General features: G+C 40.3%; 1 protein-coding gene across 5 annotated transcripts in view; it reads right to left on the reverse strand.

The window, feature by feature from the left end:
- Window positions 1–21,510, reverse strand: part of DIP2C (disco interacting protein 2 homolog C) — a 316,678-nt gene that overhangs the window by 77,350 nt on the left and 217,818 nt on the right. For all 5 annotated transcript variants that reach the window (XM_079299679.1, XM_079299678.1, XM_079299680.1 and 2 more), the window contains 5 exons: window positions 16,554–16,645; window positions 12,677–12,787; window positions 2,379–2,502; window positions 1,661–1,770; window positions 218–320 (listed from right to left, as the gene is read on the reverse strand). In XM_079299679.1, coding sequence (XP_079155805.1) covers window positions 218–320; window positions 1,661–1,770; window positions 2,379–2,502; window positions 12,677–12,787; window positions 16,554–16,645 — 540 coding nt within the window. The remainder of the gene's footprint in view (window positions 1–217; window positions 321–1,660; window positions 1,771–2,378; window positions 2,503–12,676; window positions 12,788–16,553; window positions 16,646–21,510) is intronic.

Below are 21,510 nucleotides of genomic sequence, written 5' to 3' on the forward strand. Positions count from 1 at the left end.
CTGCAGCATTTATATTGGTTAAGACATTATTTGTACCTCTCCTACGGATATTTTAAACATGAACATATTTCATGAAACAAATGAAAAAAAATCATGTTTTAAAATCCAGAAGCCTTTGACACCAAACTGAGTAAAACATAATATAGGAAACTGATGAGAAATAAATGACAATCTCCACTTGATTTTAAGGATGATACAGGGGGAGTGCACTCCATACCTTCTGTGTATCCACATGCCTGGGTCAGAGCTTGGCAGTGTGTCAGCAGTGCAATCCTTGTCACAGTTACCCCAAGCACACTTCCATCTTTACATGTTTTGTACTAAAAAGAAACAAGCAGGGTAAGTCAATGAGAAATAATTGCCCTATTTCCATTATTTAATAGTTATGTTTAAAATGTTTCCTCTGCAGGTGGAATGATGGACACATCTAATGACTCTATTTTAAGAAGGCAGCAGTACTGGGGAGTTTTGGAGGCATTTCTTTGTTAAAAGGCAAGGGGTTTTTTTTCAGATAGGCTTTTTCTTTTGACTAAAGATTCCCAGGTTTGGTATCTGAAATCCATGGGTTGTTTGAAAACAGGCATTATGGAAACATAATTCTAGCAATTCTGATCATGTCTGTGACTACTGGACTGGCTAGATTTAGCAGATAATAACCCAGTTCAGTCTGTTCAGTGTTTACATGTTAGATTTTACAGGCCAGCCACTAAACCCCAGCTTCTCCCTTCTGCATGTTACAAGGCATGTGATAAGAGCAGACTGCAGAATCCTTGCTGGGTCTGTGATAATAATCTATATATCTATACAGTCTGAAAGACATAAGCTCTTTGATCAGAAGAATATGAGACTCATGAAAAAGCAGCAGAGAAGATGTGGGAGGCCATTGGTGACTATTGAAAGAATTTTTGTAACTTAATATAAGTGTCTGAGAACTATCAGTGGCAGATAATAAATTAAACATTTATCTTTCTCCATGATGAATATAATCAGCAAGATTGAGAGTGAATATATCTCTGCTTCTCTAGCCCAGTGTCCTGACTGTACAAAGACAGAAAACACCTTTGGTCCATTCACTTCACTTAGTCCCTTTGAAGAATCATTGAAATTCAATATTAACACCACTGAATTCAAAGCATTGAGTTTATGCATAAGGGGGAGAAAACAATGGGGAAAAAAGGGAGAAAAATTAAATTCAACAGCATTGCTAACTTTCTCTTCCTGATGCTGTTCTGTTGCAGGGAGTGTGACTCATAAAGCAGTGACAGGCAAGCGTTTGAACAAGAAATTCTTTCTCTTTCAAAGGGTCTGAATGTTCTGATATGAGAACTGAAGCTTCACTGTGAACCTTGGATCTATCCATCCCAAGGCTAGTGGGCAAGCCCACACTGAACAGAATCAAGACTGCTTAAGGCAAACGTAATATAACACTGCAGCAATCACATTAAAAAGTTAATGTTAGAAACACCCAAAATACAATTTAACATCCCATTGACTTTTTTGAAATCAGTATTGGTCAAATTTATTAGAAAGCATTACTTATTAACAAGCTAAACCAGGATGTTCTCTGCTTCTGTGACTACTGAATGAATAATGATGTTTACCTAATCCAGAAGTGCCATATGTAATGATTCAAGGAGAAGATGCATCTTCATTAACTCACCTCAATGTAAGCTGTGTCATTGTTGGCATCCTTGATGTGTGGGAACCAGTCACGAGGTGGCTTGGAGAGGTGTTTAGATTCTGTGACAAACCACAGCAGTTTTGGCCAGCCTGAGGCACAAACAAAAGCCAGCTTTTATTGAGTTTCTGCTGGATAAAACAAGACAAAAGCCTTCCCTGCCAGAGTTCTGTTCTTGAAAACTCTGTGTCATCATTACTGCAACAAAGCTTCCTCTGAACCTCAGTGGAGTATGGGAAAGAAGACATTGCAGAACTGCTTTCTTAGCACAGCTACTGAGGTCTGTTTAGGCAGTCCCTGACAGAATGGCTGGGCAGTTCAAGCTGTTATTGACCAGAGCAGTTTCATCAACACTCCCCTGTCAGAAGTTACTGTCCCTATACTTCACTACAGGAGTGAATTGTATGAATACTTCTTATCTACTACAGTCCTAAGCCTGTTGGTTCCATTTTTGTGGCCACAGATGGTCTCAGTAGCCTGGCTGAGCCAGCAGAGAACTGCACTGGGAGCACTGGTGCTGCTCTCCATGCATGAGGCTGGCACAGCCACCACTGCCAGCAGTGACACACAGGACAGCAGTGTCTCAGATGCTCCTGTGGCAAGTGTTTCATCACAGCCTGACCCTACCCACAGCCACTAAACAAGTGCAATTTGTAGTAGTAAATGACCAGTGAGAGCCACTAAACTAGGGTTAGATTACCTTTAAACTGTGGTATCTCCCCTGTGGGGCTCTTAGGCAGTCCTTTATGGCATGCATCGCTGGTCAAGGCCACAGTAACTCCACAGCTTCCAAGCAAAAAGCCTATTTGTTGGCTTCCTGCATCCTAAGAGATGACAAAATACACAGAATTGATTAGAAGTGATTACAGGCTGAAAGCATTTTTGTCCTTGGGTACATTATCTTGAGAGCAAAACATCTCTTTCCTTTAAATTGATTTCCTTTTAGGTGACTATCAAAACTCATCTGTACATTGACAAAGGAATTCCACAAGCTAGATATCCTCTTGTCTGTAGCAGCATAAATCATAAAGACAGTGGAAGCCATCAGATGGCATCTGCTCCTGCATCTCTTCAGAAATGACAAGTGGATGGAGGAATGCCTGATCTGACAGAGATCAGCTCCACCCGGACGGATCCCTGGAGAAATGGCCAGACAGGGCTCTCATAAAGTTCACCAAAGGCAAATTCAAAGTCCTGCACCTGTGGAGGAACAAACCCCTGTGCCAGAACTGTCCAGAGAGCAGCTTTTTGGTAAAGAACCTGGGGGTTCTGGTGGAAGCAAGCTGAGTGTGAACCAGCAATGTGCCCTGGCACGAGGAAGACAAATGGCATTCTGAGCCATACGAGGCAAAGCTCTGCCTGCAGGCTGAGGGAGGTGATCCTTCCCCTCAGCACCAGCCAGGCACATCTGCAGTGCTGGGACCAGCTCTGGGCTTCCAAGCAGAAGACACAGAGCTACTGGAGAGAGGCAGCAAAGGGCCACTATGATAATTAAGGGACTGGAGCATCTCCTATGAGGAAAGACTGAGAGTTGGGACTGCTCAGCCTTGAGAAAAGAATGCTTATGGATGGATCTAATCAATGTGTACAAACACCTGAAGGGAGGGTGTGAGGAAGATGAAGCCAGGCTCTTTCCTTTGCCCAGCAATGGGACCAGAGGCAATGGACACAAACCAAACAGAGGAGGTTCCCTCTGACAATCAGGAAGCACCTTTTTACTGGAAGGGTGACTGGCACAAAGCACCTAAAGAGGTTGGAGAGTTTCCATACTTGGAGATATCCAAAAGCTACCCTGGATGTAGTCCAGGGGCACCTGTTTGAGCAGGGAAGCTGGACTAGATCACCTTCACATATCTCTGCCAACCTCAACCGTTCTGTGATTTTGTGACAATTCTAGGAAATAATATGGATTACAGATGCTTCCACCTGGACAAAGCTTTCAACCATTAAGATGTTATGATGGGTGTACAGTAGTGGGAGTTTCCCTATTTATGCTGATCTAATGTGATTTGTCAATAACCATTTCATTGCGTAGTTACAGGCACGTTTCAGGAGCACTACATTCAGTCAAGTGCCCATTAGAGTAAGCTCATTACATTTTACTTTCATCAAGGGGATAGAAGCAGTGAGATTAAGTCATGTAATGATTTCCTAGTCTAGGCCATAGCTGCTCTTTAGGAGATGCTGTGCTTCGACAGCATTATGTCTGCTTTATGTATAGTGTCTTGTCATTACTCTTTTATGAACATCTATCCACATCAACAGAGCAAAGCCCTACATAAATATGCCCACAGAAATATTAACCCTTTCCTCACTGAAAACCACCCAAAGAGACTCAAAAAATCAAATTAAAATATCTTTCAAATCAACCACAGAGCACACTCAACCATGGAAACAACCAGAAATATTGAACAGTTGCCTTAATCTATTGATTTATTCAAAGCAAAATGGTATGATGGAAAGAAAGTCCCAGAGCCTGACTAATTCTTAATGCAATTTTTATGTAGTCAAATAAAACCATCTAAAATGGAAAAGCAATGAGAACAGAAGAAAAGCAAAAGCTTACTTTTCCATACCACCTCAAAATATGTATATATCAGCAATTATTAGAACTTTGATAGGTGAGCAAGTAGTGTGAGAGAATTAATAGATCTGTCAAAGTCTATACTATATAATTCCTTCTATCCAGAATTACTGTATTTGCTTTTGCTTACTGTAGCCAGAATGCTTACAAGACAATAAAAAATGAAAAGGTATTTTTTTCAGCAAGGCTTTTTAAACTTAAGCTTGTGTATCATCTTTGCCCTTATAAAACCAGACAATGAGAGTATTCTTTGAACATCAGAGAATAATGCTGGTATCTCCATGAACAACACTTTGGGGAGTGTGTTGTTGGCCCTACCATACCTGCACCAGTGGGGCTCCCAGAACTTAATGAGCTTTGTCAAGCATTAATTAGTGCCCTCACTGACCCTCATGTCAACTGGTCCACATCTCTGTTGCCAAACCCACTGGACAAGCACTTAGCCAGATCTAATCCTGGTTCCACATGAGGATGAAACCTGTCTCCACTCCTGGAGTCAGCTCAGAGGAAGGAAATGTGGGTGCCTGAACAGTGCAGAGGGATGGCTCTCCTGAGGGTTCCTCAGAAGGAATGGAAGGAAGAGGAAGGTTGGAGTGCTCCATGGAGAGCACTACTCCTTGGTCAAGACCGTTTTTGAGACCTGCTACTCCATCATCTATAAAGGGTGGTCTTTAAAATATCAGATTCATACTACCATTGCTCAAAATTTCCCATTAAATTAAATCTAATAAATGCTTACTAATATATGTATAAATTTCTAACTACCAATTAAAAAAGGCATATAAATTTTAATTGAATGCAGCAATGGCATTGATCTCAATTTTAAGTTACAATGTAACTGTATATCCTATAAAAGACTGTTTCAAACTGTTTCACCACTATATCAAGAAAATGCCAATTCTCAAGCAGTGAAATTCCATTTAATGCAGAACCCTGTAAACAGAAATTAACCTAAAAAATTCCATTAAGAAATCTAACATAAGGAAACCAGTGGGAAGTGTGGACCCTTGAGCATCAGAATACCATGACCCTAGGGGATGCATCAGCCAAGAAATCACCTGTCAAACTCTTCTCATAGCAAAACAAAACAAGAGGAAAAAGACACTTGTATTAACAGTGTAGAGTTTTTTAGATAATACAAGAAAGAATGATTATGCTTTCCCTCAGTGCCATATTGACTGTCTTAGAGGATGCCCACATAAATATTAATCATTCATTTGTAGCAGTTCACACACATACATAGATTTCTTAACACAATCTATGCACATGTAACAGTTTATAATAGCAGACTGCTTTATATCAGAAGAACCCAGCTCAGACAGCATTAAAATCTTCCCCCTATTCTTTTATGTACAGATATTCTTTCAATTGTAAGGAAAGCATGACTGAACAATCATGTAACACTGCCACAAGAGACTGAAAGAATTTCACCAGGCATGGGCAGTGTGTTTCACAGACTTTCTAGTGCCATACCATGCTTTGGTGGCCTTGCAAGACAAAGGCAAATCAAGATGTTGAAGCAGAGGTGCTGTGAGACACTGTTCTCAAGGGCAGCTCCAGTCAAGGATTTTGCAGTATGAACCAAATGAAGCTTTCTGGAAGTCTCCTACTTGTTGTCCATCAATTCTACCTTCGTTCTCAGTCTCTCACACCTCATTATTATCCTTACCTTCTGCCTGCTTCTGGTGGCTCCATCCTGACCCAGAATCTAAAACTACTGCAGAGAACAGGGACATGAAGAAGGGGTCATCATCCCTTGCCCCATGTAGGCCCTTCTGTTATAACTAGTGCCTCACAGAAGAACTTGTTTCTAACTACTCAAGTGGTGTTGGGATACTGGACTGACAGCCAGGAGGTGGAAGATTTGAAACCTTTACCCATCCTGCAGACACACCACAACGTTACTTACATACTCAACCATGCAGACACAACAGCCTTTGCTGCTCCTCAGACCTCAGCATGACAGGTTCAGAACAGTGAGAACCTTGGGCAAAACTTCTGTTTGAAAATGAAGTTTGAGCTAAAAGTGCAGTCCTTTGCCAGAGGCTGTCAAAGAACAAAAGGCTACTGACAAAAAAAGGCTACTGACTTTGAGGGCAATGATCATTACGGGTTTGACAGACAAACGATTGGCCTGCCTTTTGAATAATGTGAAACAAATGGTTGCAATAGTGAAAACTACTTTGTAAGTAGCAAAGAGAGACAACCAAATAATCTTCTGCCAAATTCCCCCCAAATCCTCTTCCCTTCTAAGGAAAATCAATCTTCTGTCTGTGAAGCAAATAGATTTTCAGGACACACTGGTTTGTCAGAAGTGTTACTTGCTATTTTGGTTATCTGCTACTTGGCAAGACCCCACTTGCCATAAACAATTTATTTTGCTGAATGTTGTGGGGGTAGGAGAAACCTCAGGGAACCAGTGGGGACCAGGTGAAACAACTCAACTCAATGCACTCCCAACTGCAGACAGGGAGAGACTTGCCAGAGATGCTCATTGGCAAATCCTCCACAATTCCCAATCTGAAATAACATGTAATGCAGGTGGAAGACAAAACACTGAGGTATTGTAGCATGTTTGAGACCAACTGCCGACTTTGGAACTATCATTTTACATTTCTTGAAGGCACAGCACTTGCTGGTGTATGAAAAATGAGGTGTGCATAGCTTTAGACTATGTCTGCACACACCTAGAGAGATCAATCTTTCAGATGAAGCGAGCTGGAAATCCTCTCTGCTGTAGGCAGCCACTCAAAGTTCTCTAAAGACTTTTATTAAAGGTTCCCTAAAGGTTTTCAGCAGTACCTGGAGGCAAATTGTCTTCTTCCTGCTTCAGAGTGATAATTCATTGTCAGGATAAAAAAAGTCCCACGTGTGGTTGCATTTCAGCATGCTGTTAATGTCATTTCTACAATGCTTTGCGAGAGTATCTGTGTGAAGGAAAACAATTATGATCCTGTCTCCGTGAGTGAGAGTGCATGTCCTTATCTAATAAGGAAGGAAGGAAGAGACAGCCTGTGCAAAGGTTGGCCTGATAAAGGTTACTTCTGTTCACTTGCAAATCCCAGACTGCTTTCAAAATGAGAATTATGTGGTGGAGGATCACAGACTGAACTAATCTTGTTTTCTGTTACAATGCTTATTTAAGCTCCAGTGTCCTTACCCTAACAAAAATTTGCTGATAAAGAACAAGTAGGGCAATGATCAGATGTAAAAGCCAAGCAGCACCAGTTCTGAGCCAAAACTGAAAAGGCATCAAGGAAACTTTATTCTGTTAAAAACACAAAGAGTTTTTAGATACAGTCTTCATAACCAGCTTCAAGATGAAAAAATTAATTATCTCCTCAGACAACAGCTTTGGTATCTGCCTGCAATTTGCATGTGAAATCTGCAAGTATGAGCACCTTAATGTCCAAAAATCTTAATAAAAGCAAGACAATGATTATTTTTGGCAGTGGGCACTGCATGAAATCTGATATTTTCTCCAGGAAATGACCATTTCCTAAACTTCAAAAAATATAATAAGGAAACACAGACTTAAAAGGATCTAAGATTCATTGTGGCAAACTGAGCAAAGACTTCTTAGTGCTCCACTGCTGAAGTGTATGAAGAGGGATGGACAGGCACAGAACTTGCAGGGTTTAGTTTGCACCAGGGGCTCAGGTGGGGCTCAGGAAAGAACTTACATTCTTTGGAGGGACTGGAAGACTATATCACTGAAAAGAATATATAAAACACTTTATATATATTTTAAATCCAGGGATAAAGAGATGCATTGTCAAAAGATGTTCAAAAACATGTAGAGCTTCAGTGTTTCTGGCACACTACACCCCTGTGATGAGTAAAGCTGAGAGAAAGCAAAGCTCATTTTATCTCAAGCCCTGAAACACTAGGAAAGATGTCAAGGTGTGTATTTCCTTTGGACTAGAATTCTTCTTTGAAAGAAAGATATGACTGGGACAATTTCACTGTCTTGGAAGAGATATACCTTCCTGGCTACTGTTAAAGCTTTAATAACATTTTAGGATTTAATAAAAAGAGCTCCTAAAAAAAAGTTTTTACCATGTATGAAGCATCCTTTAAAAAAACCCCTTCAAGTGTCCTGGAGTGGGTATCTCCAGATTTCCTATGACAATACACAATTCTTCCAATCATATTGTGAGAGCCAGCATATGGAAAAGCACAGAAATGCCTGCTGGAAGCACACACAGTATTAAATCTAATAGGCTGGGAAATAGCATTTTGAGTGAGAAATTAATTTTTACATGCTTTCATGTCACATACACCCTGCTACAAATTCTGCCTATGATAAGAAGGCCATGAAGATCTGTGAGGGATAGATTTCTTCCTATGTTCACAGCATGTGACTGAGCATAACTGTGAATGTGCTTGGAGGACAAAAATGTTATTTTTAGTTTAAAACTGATTAGCTCCCCTGACTGTATCAGAATAGAATAATAATATTTTTCATGGCGCCGATCAAATGGAAAAAAACATTGACCTAAAAAATATAAAGGAAAAGAAATCAAAACCTTATGTTAAAATCTTTTCATGAGGGACATAGTAAATCACTGAACTAGAACTCAACATGTTGAAACTCCCATCTCATCTACTTTGACAGTACATTCTATGACACAGTTTGGAATTCAAATCATATCTTACATGCAATTAAAGAGTTTGTAATACTCCAGCTTCAGAAAAGATTAACATAAGTGGCAGTTCTGAAGGAAGAAATACTGTATATGACACATTATTTGCTAATGTTTGGGAAACATAAGAAAATTCTGAGAGAGGGACATCACTCTGAGAGAACAGAGCCTGTAAACGAAGGGCTGAGGATTAGCTCCAACAATTTAGGGGAGTGTTGATGATAAAGGTATTGTAATGGTATTAAATGCAGAGAAAGGAGGAGAAATAAAAATTCTGCTTGTTCTATTGTTAAAATGACTGCAGAACCCCTGATTGCTGCTTTTAGAATGAAGAATTGGTTTGAGATTTCAGTTCTTAATTTTAGATTGAATGTCTCAAGTCTAAAGAGCCAAATTTATGCTGCATGAATTCCAATTTCCAATTTTTTCTTTGCAAAACACTAGGAAGCATTCTGGGAATAAAACTGGAGAATGTTGCATGGCTGCTGGATTTTCAGACAATCCATCTCAGATGCCAGGCCACACATACCCTGAAGTCTGGGATTATTCTAGGAATTCTGTCAACATAAAGGTGGGATACAGAAGCAAAGAGCAAGGCAAGATGGACCTTCACCTAATAATAAACTGGGAAAAAAATCCCGTCAAAATCTTAAAAAAAATAACAATTATCCTACAAAAAAAAGGGAATACACACAAAATCTATATGCTGATAAAGCAAAAGCCTCTGCTCTCATGTGGGTACAGATGTCTGCAGAGTAATCTGTAAGGCAAAAGTCTACCTGGCTGTACCAAAAAGCCTACCAGCAGTACCAAAAATTACTGCTCAGTTTTAAAATGCCAGGGACAAAATTCTGCACAGAGCTGTGAAAAGATCTTCTTTATCAAAATGTAGAACAGTATTTAAGCTGCTAATACAAACTTTTAATATTAAAAATGGCTGCTACTATAACTATCTGAAATAGTTCATCCTGTATCATCTTATTATTCTGTAATAATATAATATAATATAATATAATATAATATAATATAATATAATATAATATAATATAATATAATATAATATAATATAATATAATATAATATAATATAATATAATATAATATAATATAGCTAGTCTATTTGCTAGTTCCCGTCTCTGTCTTCCAGAAAGCAACCCAAAAGATGTCCACTGCCAGAATGTACTGAAGCAAGCAGAAAAGAGAACAAATGATGGGAAAGCATAAAAGTCTAGGCCATTGTGTGATGACAGGAATGACATCTTCCCACGGATGCCAGAAGCAATCCACTGCCATTTGACCAGGCAGAGGTATTCCTTCTGGGACTACTCAGAACATGATTTTCATCTCATTGTTTCCACTCCAGTTGCCTTTCCATATAAACAAATGCAAAGATATTTGCAATAGTATATGCTGTGAGATTGCATAGCTTTATTTATAGAATATAGATCATGTTGCTTTTTTAACTGACATCTCTGTTATTGTGTTAATAATTTGACATTTAAACATTGTGGCAAAAGATAAACAATCTGAGTCTGTAGATATTCCTTTATATAAATATATATATATATCTACACATGTGTAAGTGTATATTTATATATCCATATATAGACACATATGTAAAAAAACAAACACCCAAGAGGTGCAGCCAAATTAGGGTAAGTTATTCATTTGACGCACAGTATTTACTTGGACAGCTGGATTTTATAGTTTATTGGATGGATATGGTATCAGATGTTCCAAAATAAATCAAATTTACAGCTATCAATGTGCTCTAAAATGTCATTAAACCTCAGAAAATAGTAACAGGCAAAGACATATTAGATTTTTTAACCCTCAAAACCACATTGTTTCTTTGTTTTTTTCATGGAATGAAGAGCATTTGAGCACTCTGTAAGATCTTAAAATATACATATTCTGCTGTCCTTATTTTGTTGATGCATATAAAATCTCTGGATTTTATCAGAATAATACACCTTGTTATGCAACTGCCTCAAACTAAATGTACTCCCGTCAGATGTGAAGGCACAATGAGGGCCCAATAAAAATGTTTCTACTAAAATCACCATCCTCGTTCTCCAGCCATGTCCACTTCTCAGCGCTCTCAAATACATTTTACAAATGAAACAGCATAACCCTGCTCCCCAAAGCAGCTGTGGTGGTTGAGGACCCATCCTCTCCCTTGCATGGCCTTTCCAGCTCACCTGCATCTTTCCTCCAGTCTCAGACAGCAAAGTTGGCCACATCCTGCCTCCTCTTTCCCTTGGTCCTTCCTCCTGCTCAGTGGCTCTCAATTCTGCTCAGCTGGATCATGGTCCCTTGTCATCTGATCCACTCCCTCCATCTCTCTCTCTCCTCCTTCACCAATTTATCAACTGCTCCTTGCTCCCACTCCCATCCCTTTTCTTCCTGCCGCCTTCTGGTTTCAGTAGCCCACCACAGATGCTGGCCAGGACGTGTGATTGTAATGGAGAACTGCTGAGGTTAATTCAGCTTCCTAGAGGTGAGGAAGGCTCAAGCAGGTTCATTTAGGAAGGAATCTCCAGATATTTTGAGCTGTTAATTGACTGTGTGAGATGTCCATACTGCAAAGGCTTTGTGAGGGCTTAGAACCTTGTTATCCTGTCCATGAAACAAAGATTGAGCTTCTGCTCCAGAGTACTCTAACACTGGAACATTTCAAAGAAAAGCCCTTGACAACTGAAATACTGAAAATGTGACCACAGCAATACATTTGCTCAGCCCTTTTCTTGGCATCTCATGGCTTCAGTCAACATTTTCCAAAGCAATTTACTTCAAAAAGAAAGCTTGTAAAGATTAAAGAACACTTTCTGTGTGGACAAGTCCAGACCAAATAATTAAAGTAAGCCTTTATTAGTACTAGCTAATAAAAGAGTGATTATACAAGGGATATGTGGGAGCAGCCAGACATGGTAAATTAAGGGGATATGACCAAAATAACCTTTGTAATTAATAAATACATTTTGCTCTATTTACAGGCTTCAAGGCATACATCCTCAGCAAAAAATCCAGGTTCTGCAGAATCTATGTAAGTGACCCAGATGTGGCTCACCTCCGCCACTGATCCAACTCCCCTCACCTCCCCCAGACACTTCTTCCAGCTGGAACTTCTCTATCTGTCTCCTAACACTTCTCTGGGATACACAGTTGAATCTCTGAACCAACACTGGATGTGAAATGCTGTTGATTAGCAGTGGTCAGTTTTCTCTATGAATGTATGTTCTGTGAAAAAAACCCTGAACTGAATTTGCTCAGGTGCCACCCTTGGCAGAGATGACCATGGTGACAGAAGCTTTGGGATACATAGGCACATACAGACACAGGAGAAGGCATTTCCATAACAGCTTTGAAGTACCACACAGCACCAGTGGCATTACAACAGAGCTTGGGTTGCAGGGACAGGTGGAAAATCAGCAGTTGTTGCCAATGATTCTTTGTCAGTGGCCAACACCAGAAGGCTTTAAAAGGCAACAAAGATAATCCATCTACAACTGGCAGAGCTGTTCTCTTGAAAAATTTTCCTCTCATTTTCCATGCAGACCTGCATTTGCTGAAACTGCAAGCACATCTTCAGATTTTCCATCACAAAAAAGAAGGAACTATATATATAATTCACCACACAGCACTATCTTGATATCCTCAGATTCAGAGCTGGCTAACCACAAAAATGTACTCAAAAGCTATGTTCAGTTGTGATTTATTCTGATGGAAGTGCTAAAATGGAGTATAGAGAAAAAACTGAGTTCCCCACCTTTCTTGTAAGTGGCACTTCAATAGGGACGGGGACAACTTCGGCAAGCAGGCAGCCATAAAATGCCACCATGAAAGCAGCAGGATCATTGTTAGGAAACACAAGTGTTACCTGAAAGAGAGAGATGCATGTTAAAAATGTTTTATCCTAGGTGTCAGATAATGATAATTGGAGTTTCCATGCTTCTTTTTGGATGGAGATGATACCAGAGCACTTCTAAGAGAGCTATTCAAATGCCTAATGACAGATGAATGAGGAATCAGAAGGAATTTATTCTGATAACTATTCCTTTTATGAATATTTTCTCTTAGGATGTAGTTAAATATTTTCATGCTGCATTGTTTCCTACATTGACAACACCTTTCATCTGGTTCTGAATTAACTGATTACTTTACCAATGTTAAATAACCCAAGTAAATGGAATTAGAAGGATTTTAGATTCTAATGTAATAATTTGCTTGAAGTTACTGAAACTGAAGTGTACATGTGACCAAATCAAATTATCCAGACTTAGGATGTCATTATGCCAATCATTAACACATTGTTTTATTTCACAACACTTTGCCTCATATAACAGTTTTGTTTTAGGACTGTCCTGTTGTCCCAGTGTAAAGTTTCTGTGTGCTGTGTGCACACAAAAAACTGGAATCTAGAAGCAAACGTCACATCCAGAACTGGTCATTCCACATGCCAACCTAGGTGTGGATTTGTTGAACTTAACAGCTTCAGGGCTAGGGCTGGGGAATTATTTAGATAAAAGAATGCCAAAACCAATCACAGATCACCAGAGTGCCCAGTAGGTGCTGAGCTGTGCAGGTTAACTCCTGCAGGCCCTGTGTGAGGCAGGACAGTGCCTGAGTCCTCCACAGGCAGAGGAAAAGGAGAAGGGAGGACTCCCAGCCTTGCTGAGGATCCAGCACTTCTGAGAGCCCACAGCTCTCCCTGCAAGGAACACTACTGCCCTAAGGTGATGACCTTAGTGGCTGGATCCTCTCTGTGGTTTTGCTTCAGTTGTCAGATGGGCATTCTCAGCTCATGTCCTAAACAGCTGTAACACAGCTGGTAACTCCTGCACTGTCAACTTCAGTGGCATGGAGAGGCATGGCAAATGATTCCAAACTTCTTTCCTCTGGGCTCACACACAAAGGACAAGGGTGGATTACCACAGCACCTTGCAATTTGCTGAAACTACTCAGCAGCTCTTGAGTTTTGATTGCTTCAACATCCACTGGAGTTTTGTTGAAGCAAAATCATGATGTTTCCATGTATTCTCCAAGGTTCAGTTACTAGAGACTGTGTTTCCAGAATTTTCACATGGCTTCAAAGACAGTCATCTTCCATACACCAACTTAATTTCTTCAAACTAGAAGGAATCCAACCAGCCTTGTCCAAGTGGGTCCAAAATATCTCTGTTTTTTAGGCTGAAGACTTTAACCTCATAAATCTTTAGTCAGAGCAAATAACACTGCTACTTTCTCTGCACACTTGCACATTAAACAATCCAAGTGCTGGAGATGGCTGTGCAGACTTCACTATATTCAAATGGAAATACAGAGATTTTGCCAGGTGCATGGAGGGGATGGTAGAGATTGCTGAGCCCAGCAAACATCTAAAGATCCCAAAATATACTTTGAGGGTTCTTGGGTTTTGCATTGGTTTTTGCTTACATAAAGGCAGTGAAGGTTTGGCTGGGAATCTTTGAAAAGGAGCTGACAGAGGTGAAAAGAATCTCACTGAAGTCCAGTGGGAATGAAGCATTAACTTCCTCTCCAAAAAACATTAATCACTAACAGACTTGTACCAAATAAATAAATAAATAATGTGTGTAAAAGCAAAAAAGGGATAAGGCTGAAGGAACAAAATCATACAGTGTATATTAGCAGATGAGAATCTGGTTAGCTAGTAGATATTTCAGAGAGCAAGATTAATTTCCAGGCAGCTGTCTGGGGTGATGCAAGGTTAAATTTCTGAAGTTCCTGTAGAAAGCAAATGCACTTTGCCACATATAATATCAGAAACAGGGAAGAAGCTGCAGGCGTGTTCATTTATTTTTTGGCTCAGACAAAGAACCTAAAAGGTGAGGTAATGGTAGTCATGAAAAACAGAGATTGTATTGACAGAAGGTGTTTTTAAAGGGGAAACATTAACTATTTTATACATATCAAAATAAGGAAAAAAAATATCCTTGTTTGGAAAAGACCAGAAATATGTACCTGTATTTCAATTAGTATTTAAAACTGCCTTTAAGTGTTGTCACACAACACACATTACATAGAACAAAGTCACCTTCAAAGAAGTCAGAAAGTCTTTTTGCTATTACAACAGGGGTGTAACAGCCAGAATCTCAGCCTAGAGCATCAGAAGTGCTGTAACACCTCATCTTCAATGTGAAGTTGCCTCAAATGGTCACGTTCCTGTTACACAGGGATGCCAGACAGGATGTTTTTACAACACAAAGCATACGCTTTCAGCACTCAGCTACATGCATTTGTTTCACTCTAATCTAGGCTGACTTATTTGAGATGAGTTGCAAATTGTTTCTTACTAAACTTCCAGTTTTCAGCCTAAACTATCCACGAATCCTTTCTTAGTGCTAGGAGGTGCCAGTGACTGCTGCAGAAAGTGACTATGAAGATGAGCAGGCAGCATACAGTAAATAAGGAGAGATGCACATTGCCTGAATATAAACTTTATTCTTTTGGAGCTTTTTGGGTGGACTGTTTTGATGTGCACACTTGAATAACTTGCTGCTTTCGCTGTTGCTTAGAGACACACTTATAAGTCAAGTAAAAAAGAGTCTTCAGATCCTAGTCCTGGCTGTATGCCATTGTAGGAAGCAATTTAGATTAAGGATCTAGAGATTCTTTAGTTAATTTCTTTATGATTTATTTCAAAAAGAAAATCAAGAAAGACTCACTTTTGGGTTTTTTCCTTTTTTCCTTCTGGGAAGCATTAATGCATGCTCTCATTTTTGAAGCCCTAAGATGTGTAATGCAAGCAGACATGTTTCTCACATGTGGCACACAAGGATCAAGTGAACCAACAGTCTGAGAATTGCTATCAGACACTGGAGGGGGGAAACTTAATCCCACACTCACAACTCGAAGCACCAGGGCAGGACTAAAATTTGTATTTCTGAAAAATTTGTTCTGGAATATCCATTTCATGGCTTAGATCCAAACTGGAATGGGACCTGTGGAATTTTCTATACACACTCTAGCAGAAAAAATGAGCAGCAGGCTCAGCCAGCCTTGGCAGTCAAAGGGGTAGGTTTGTACCTACATTGTTAGCAAAACCATAGGATGTTCCTGTCATTTAACATTTTCGAGTGCTATTTCTGCAGCTCTTGCTGTCTGTGAGCTTTATCCATCTACTTAGATTCAGCCTCTAGCAGTAGCTGCATCAGAGTCAGTACCAGGAATGGAAATATTCTCTCTGTAACCAGTTAGCATCATTTATTTATTCAACTGGCTGCCAAAACGTGCTGACTTTGCTTGTCTTTATCCCCCACAATGCTTCTCTTGTTTCTACCACCTCAACAACTACAAAGTCATTAGTAAGTTTTTTACCCACGTGACACCTCCAGGCTCCACAAGCAAGCTTTTGCTAAACAGACTGTTGTTCAATGTCCAAAAATCACTTTCCATGGGAATGTTTATTGTTGATGCTGCCACAACTTCAGGTCCAGGGGATACCAGCTCAGGTTACTTTTATGCACTTCAAAACATCTGTCTGAATCATCAGTCTTAGGAAGGAAACAGCAGATTTCAGCACCCTGTCCCACACCCCATTATTTCACTTCACTAATTTCCCCTAAGCACCTCAAATACCTCATTCTCTCTTTGTCAATATTACAAATAATCATTGAGATACTCACCCTGTCTCCAGGTCGTACCATTGGTTCTTGTTTTGTGCCTAACTTATGTAGTATATTGTAAGCAACCTTCATACTTCTGGTCCAAAGTTTGCCTATTAACACAAAAATTTCAAAATTAATATAAAATTCTTATGTTTTACAAGATTATTAAAGAGAAAGAATACCTGAGAAGTCAAAAACACACAGTAGGAACATTTATATTAGTTTCCAACTAAATATGACACCACTACTGGGACTAGTGGAAATACTTAAATACTTATCAGAAGTTTTCTTTGAACTTCTTTTTTCAAGACAGCGGCACTTTAAAAATAAAAAGAAAAGTGAGAATAGCTTTCTTTATGGCAGAAGTTTCTTATTTTGGAGGAAATTGGATCATGACTCTGAAATTAACTGTTGGAAGGGGTTGGTACATCATGAAGTCCAGACATCACCCTAACACCTTAGCTGCAGCAAGCTGGGCAGGGCACATTTCAGCACAGATTGACCCCGAGGGTGATGTTCAGTTTCACCACAGTAATTCTCTCACCAAGGAAAAAAGAAAAGGAGTTCCAAGAAGAAGAGGCAAAGAAAAGAAAACTCCAACAAACAGAAAACACCACGCAGCCAAAGGGGCACACTGAAGCAGCAGGGACCCTCTGAACCTTAGCATATCCATATGGCTGTTTCACTTTTAATCCTCAGCCTTCTTCCATTTAACTTGGCTTTTCCTTCTCACCTGCTCCCATACCCTTCCTTCTCTGATTTACTTCACTTGCTCCAGGTACCCCTCCTTGCTGTCTCTTCTCCCTTGCTTCACCTTTCCAGCACCACTCTTAGCTAATCCTTATCAAGTCCCCCCCCCCCCCCCCAATATTATAAAGAGAAACTCTCTCACCAAACCTCTTTGCCCACATTACAGGCTTTCATTAATCCTTCAAGTGGTTGGCATCTTTGCTCTTCCAGATGCCCTTTAGAGACCTTGTTACTTCCATGTGAACAACACCAAGTTTAACAGCCTTTGTGCTTGGCTGGCCCCAGCTACTGTCTTCCAGCACTATTCAGTCTGACAGTAACAAATCTTTAATTCATACCCACCAATAACTGAAACGATAATAGGTTCTGACAAGGAATTACCTATGGAGTTCAGTGGTTCAGGCCCCTAAACATCCACCATTGCTATTTATAACTAAGCCATGCAGTTGCTATCATAAGTCCCTCCACATCCTGGTTATAAAATACAGTATTACTAAATAATTTTTAAGTGCAAATCTGATGTAAATATAAAGTAAGATGAGAAAGCCAGATTTTCTTTTTTTCCTGCTTAAGGAAAATTGGAAGGGTCACTGCTGCTTGTTATGGAGAAAGTACTAAATGCAATTATTTCTTACGAAAACAGTAATATAGTATCATCAAACTATGCTTTGCAAATTTTTTAGTTTATTAAAATTACTTCAGTATTTGCATGTTGAATTGTCTTGCTGCTCAGAAAGGAACACAATTCTGTTTTACTGGAAACAGCACAGATAAAGGAGTATGTGTGCAGGACTAACTCTCACAGAACTATGACAGAACTACCTGCATTTGATGGAAAGAAAGTCTTTGAAATCCTCCCTGCTGCTACACTTAACACTTGAACTTGACAAGTGAGTAGGATAAAAAACAGGATGCCTTAAGAAAGCAAATATTCTTCTTACTAAAGTTTTTCAACATTAAAGCTTCAGTGCCAATGAACTTAAAAGAGCAATTAGTAATGATACAGAATTTTGGAGATTGGAAATCAAAAGCCTGGCAAAAGTTCTGAGTTGCAAAAGAGAACCATCTTTACACAAAACACATTTAAACTTGAAATGAACATTGAAGGAGTTGCTGTGAAATGTTATTTCTAAACTCTAAAGATTAAATCTGTTACAAGTTTTAAATTTACATTTGTGACATATTCACACTAATTTTTCATCTATCAAATGTGCCATCAAATATTTTCTTTAAAATCGAAGGGCTATTCATATTACAGGATTTAGATGCATTCCTTCAGGGATATCCATGTATGCAGCATAATCATCTCCACCTAAAGGTCCTGGATAAATGCCAAAATTAAGTTCGTACAAATACTAAAAAAATTTTAGGAGTACTTTCTAGTAAAGTTTTAAATACGTTTAAATACATTTTATCATGATGCTCTTTTATTGCCAAAATTTCATTTCATCTTTTGAAACAGAGATAATATAAAGCTGCCTTCCTAATTCCTCACCTTTCTGTTTGAATACACTTTGAACTGCACAAACGTGGCCATAATATTTTCTAGTGGCCAGAAAAGACTTGAATGTTTTGTTACCACAGTCCTGTCCTTCTGTTTGCTGGTGTGGCACCAACCTGTGTTAAGTATCTGAGGCAGATGTGCCTCTGAGTATGAAACTGTGGAAACTGGAGTGAAGCAGCTTGCTTGCATTCAGCTGGGAAGGGGCTGCAACACAAAGGCCTTACAAGCTCTATGCTGTCACTCCAACCCTTGCAGGCTCTTTCTGCCCTCTGCTGCTGAAAGCTCTGCTCCAGTGGGGGCTGCCAGGGGCAGGCAGGGACCCCCAGGCACCCTTGTGAGCAAGCAGAGCAAAGTCCAGGCAGATCTGGAACTCAATCGTTCAACAGGAAGATGGTTAATTTCTGTAGCAGGGTATATAGCTGTGTTCCAAATACGTAAATTTAAAAAGGGCCACAAAAGGAGCAATAATCTAGAAGCTGGAGCAAGGAATGTATGGGTGATCACGCCCAGATCAGGGGCTTCTGGATGGGACACAAAGCTCTGACCAGACGTGGACTGAACCATGGGTTTGTTCTGCCACCTTGGCTGTTTGCCCTCTCTGACCTGACACCACTGAGAAACACAAAGGACTCCATGTCTGCAGGATAACAGCTCTGAGAAACAGAGGATGTTATAAAGAAGGAAATCTTTGAAGTGTTTCCTTCCTTGGTTCTGCCTAGGCTGCAATTCAGAGCAATTCTTCCTTTGCAAACTTGAGAGATTAGACACTGCTGGGAAAAAAGCCGATTGCTAAAACCTCTCCCACAAATCCTGATGCTGCGACCTTGCTGTGACCCCCATGCAGAGCCACATCTGTGCTGTGGGAGTGGGAGGCCTGGTGAGGAGGCCAGCTGTGCTCTAGCCAAGGCTTTAGCTCTGAAATGGGGCTTAGGGCCCATCCTTGTGCAGGATAAATCGCTCAGTTACACGGGCCCCAGGGGAAATCTCTGTGCGGCCACTGGGGATACATCCCATTGTCCTCAGCCTGAGTTCAGAGAAGCACCAGCCCTCCTTGGATAAACACACTGCCATTAATCTCCTGAGTTGGCCTGAAGACAGGGGATGGATGTAGGAAACTCAATCAACAGCTTCCTTAGGTAGTGAGGGGAGCAGCCTGTATCCCAGCTCGGTACCAGAGCTGCTCTTTCTCAGCCATTCCACTGCTGCAGGGAGCTGCCCTCAGCCCTTTCTGCAGCAGAGCACAGGAGCTGCACTGGAGCTGCACTGCTGCTTCCTGCTGTAAGCACCATACCCTGTGAGCCCTCCTGCTCCTGACACTTGTCCTCATCCCCACTGCAGCAGGCTCCTTCCAAACAGCATTCCTACCCACCACACCAGCACAGGATTAGTGCCTGTCAGGCCCTGATCACACTAGACAAACATTAACAGCTACCTTCCTGCATTTAAAAAATGAAGGATTGATATGTCATCTATAAAGATGGTGTACAAGGCACAAGGGTTCCCCCTGACCCAGTGTTGTGACTACCAGTCACACACACATTATCATGGGTTACTTAGGGCACTAGATGTTTAAAAACATGAATTACCCCTCAGTTTTCAGGTCACAAAACTATTTCCCATACAAAGCAGACTGGTAGGGTTCCCCTAGCTAATTTTGGAAAACAAAACCCCAACAACAGGCAGGTGATGCACACCTTGTTACTACAATTTATTACCTCGTTCCTACCTCCCACTGAGCTGCTAATTGTGGTGCTGATTTGCAAAATCTTGTATAACTCCACAAGATGGTAAGAAACAGAGCTTTTCTGTTCATATATCACTGCCTAACTTATAATTGCTTTTTTACTGAAATAAATCTTCTAAAGATTTTCACTTAGCCACTTCTGTCACTTTGCCAGAGTGCTGCTGCCAGACTCTCATGCCCCAGCAGCATGCTTCTGCAGGGAGGCCTTTCAGGTTCCTCACACACTTGCAAACTGAGCAGAGAGTTCCCACTGCCCAGTGAGTAACAGCAAGTGCCACTCTGCCCTGAATCTGAGCCATATCCGGCAGATATCACATGTGCAGAAATGCTCGGCAGGACAGGATGGAAAACGGCATCTCGCCTCCTGGCAGCTGTGACAAACACTGTTAGCACCCATGTGGAGCTACTCCTTTTTCTCCTGACACTGGGGTTTGGATTTAGTTGAGCAGTATAAACTCTACATCAGCAACGATATATTTTGTGTTCAGTCATTTTTAAAGTCTACTCAGATGGTAAGAAAATGTAGCAAGTGAATACCCGGTCCCATCTGGTTAAGCAACACATTATGAAGGTAAACCACAAGGTGTTAAAACCACACAAAAAGGGATCTGTTAACAAAAATTATGTGTTTTCCACATGGCACAAAGTAAATCCCCTTCCTTTCCAAATCTGCAAAAGGACTAAATATTTGTGTTGAATGTAAAGAAGGTTTTAATAGAAAAGCTGTATCAGGGAGAAAACTCAGAAAAACAAACCACAACGAATTTCCTGATCTTCTTCAGGACACTTTTCAGAATCACACAGCACTAACTCAACAAAGCCAAACCAGTGGTTGCTTACCAATCTCCGTGCACAGCAATGGTGAGACTGCCAAAGTTTAACTGCAAATAATTTTGTCAAATATTCATTTTCTCAATACCACAGTATGACATTCCTTGTATTTCATATAAACAAGAGCATTCAGTAAATCTAGTATA

Source organism: Erithacus rubecula, assembly GCF_903797595.1.
Source record: "Erithacus rubecula genome assembly, chromosome: 3".
NCBI lineage: Eukaryota > Metazoa > Chordata > Aves > Passeriformes > Muscicapidae > Erithacus > Erithacus rubecula.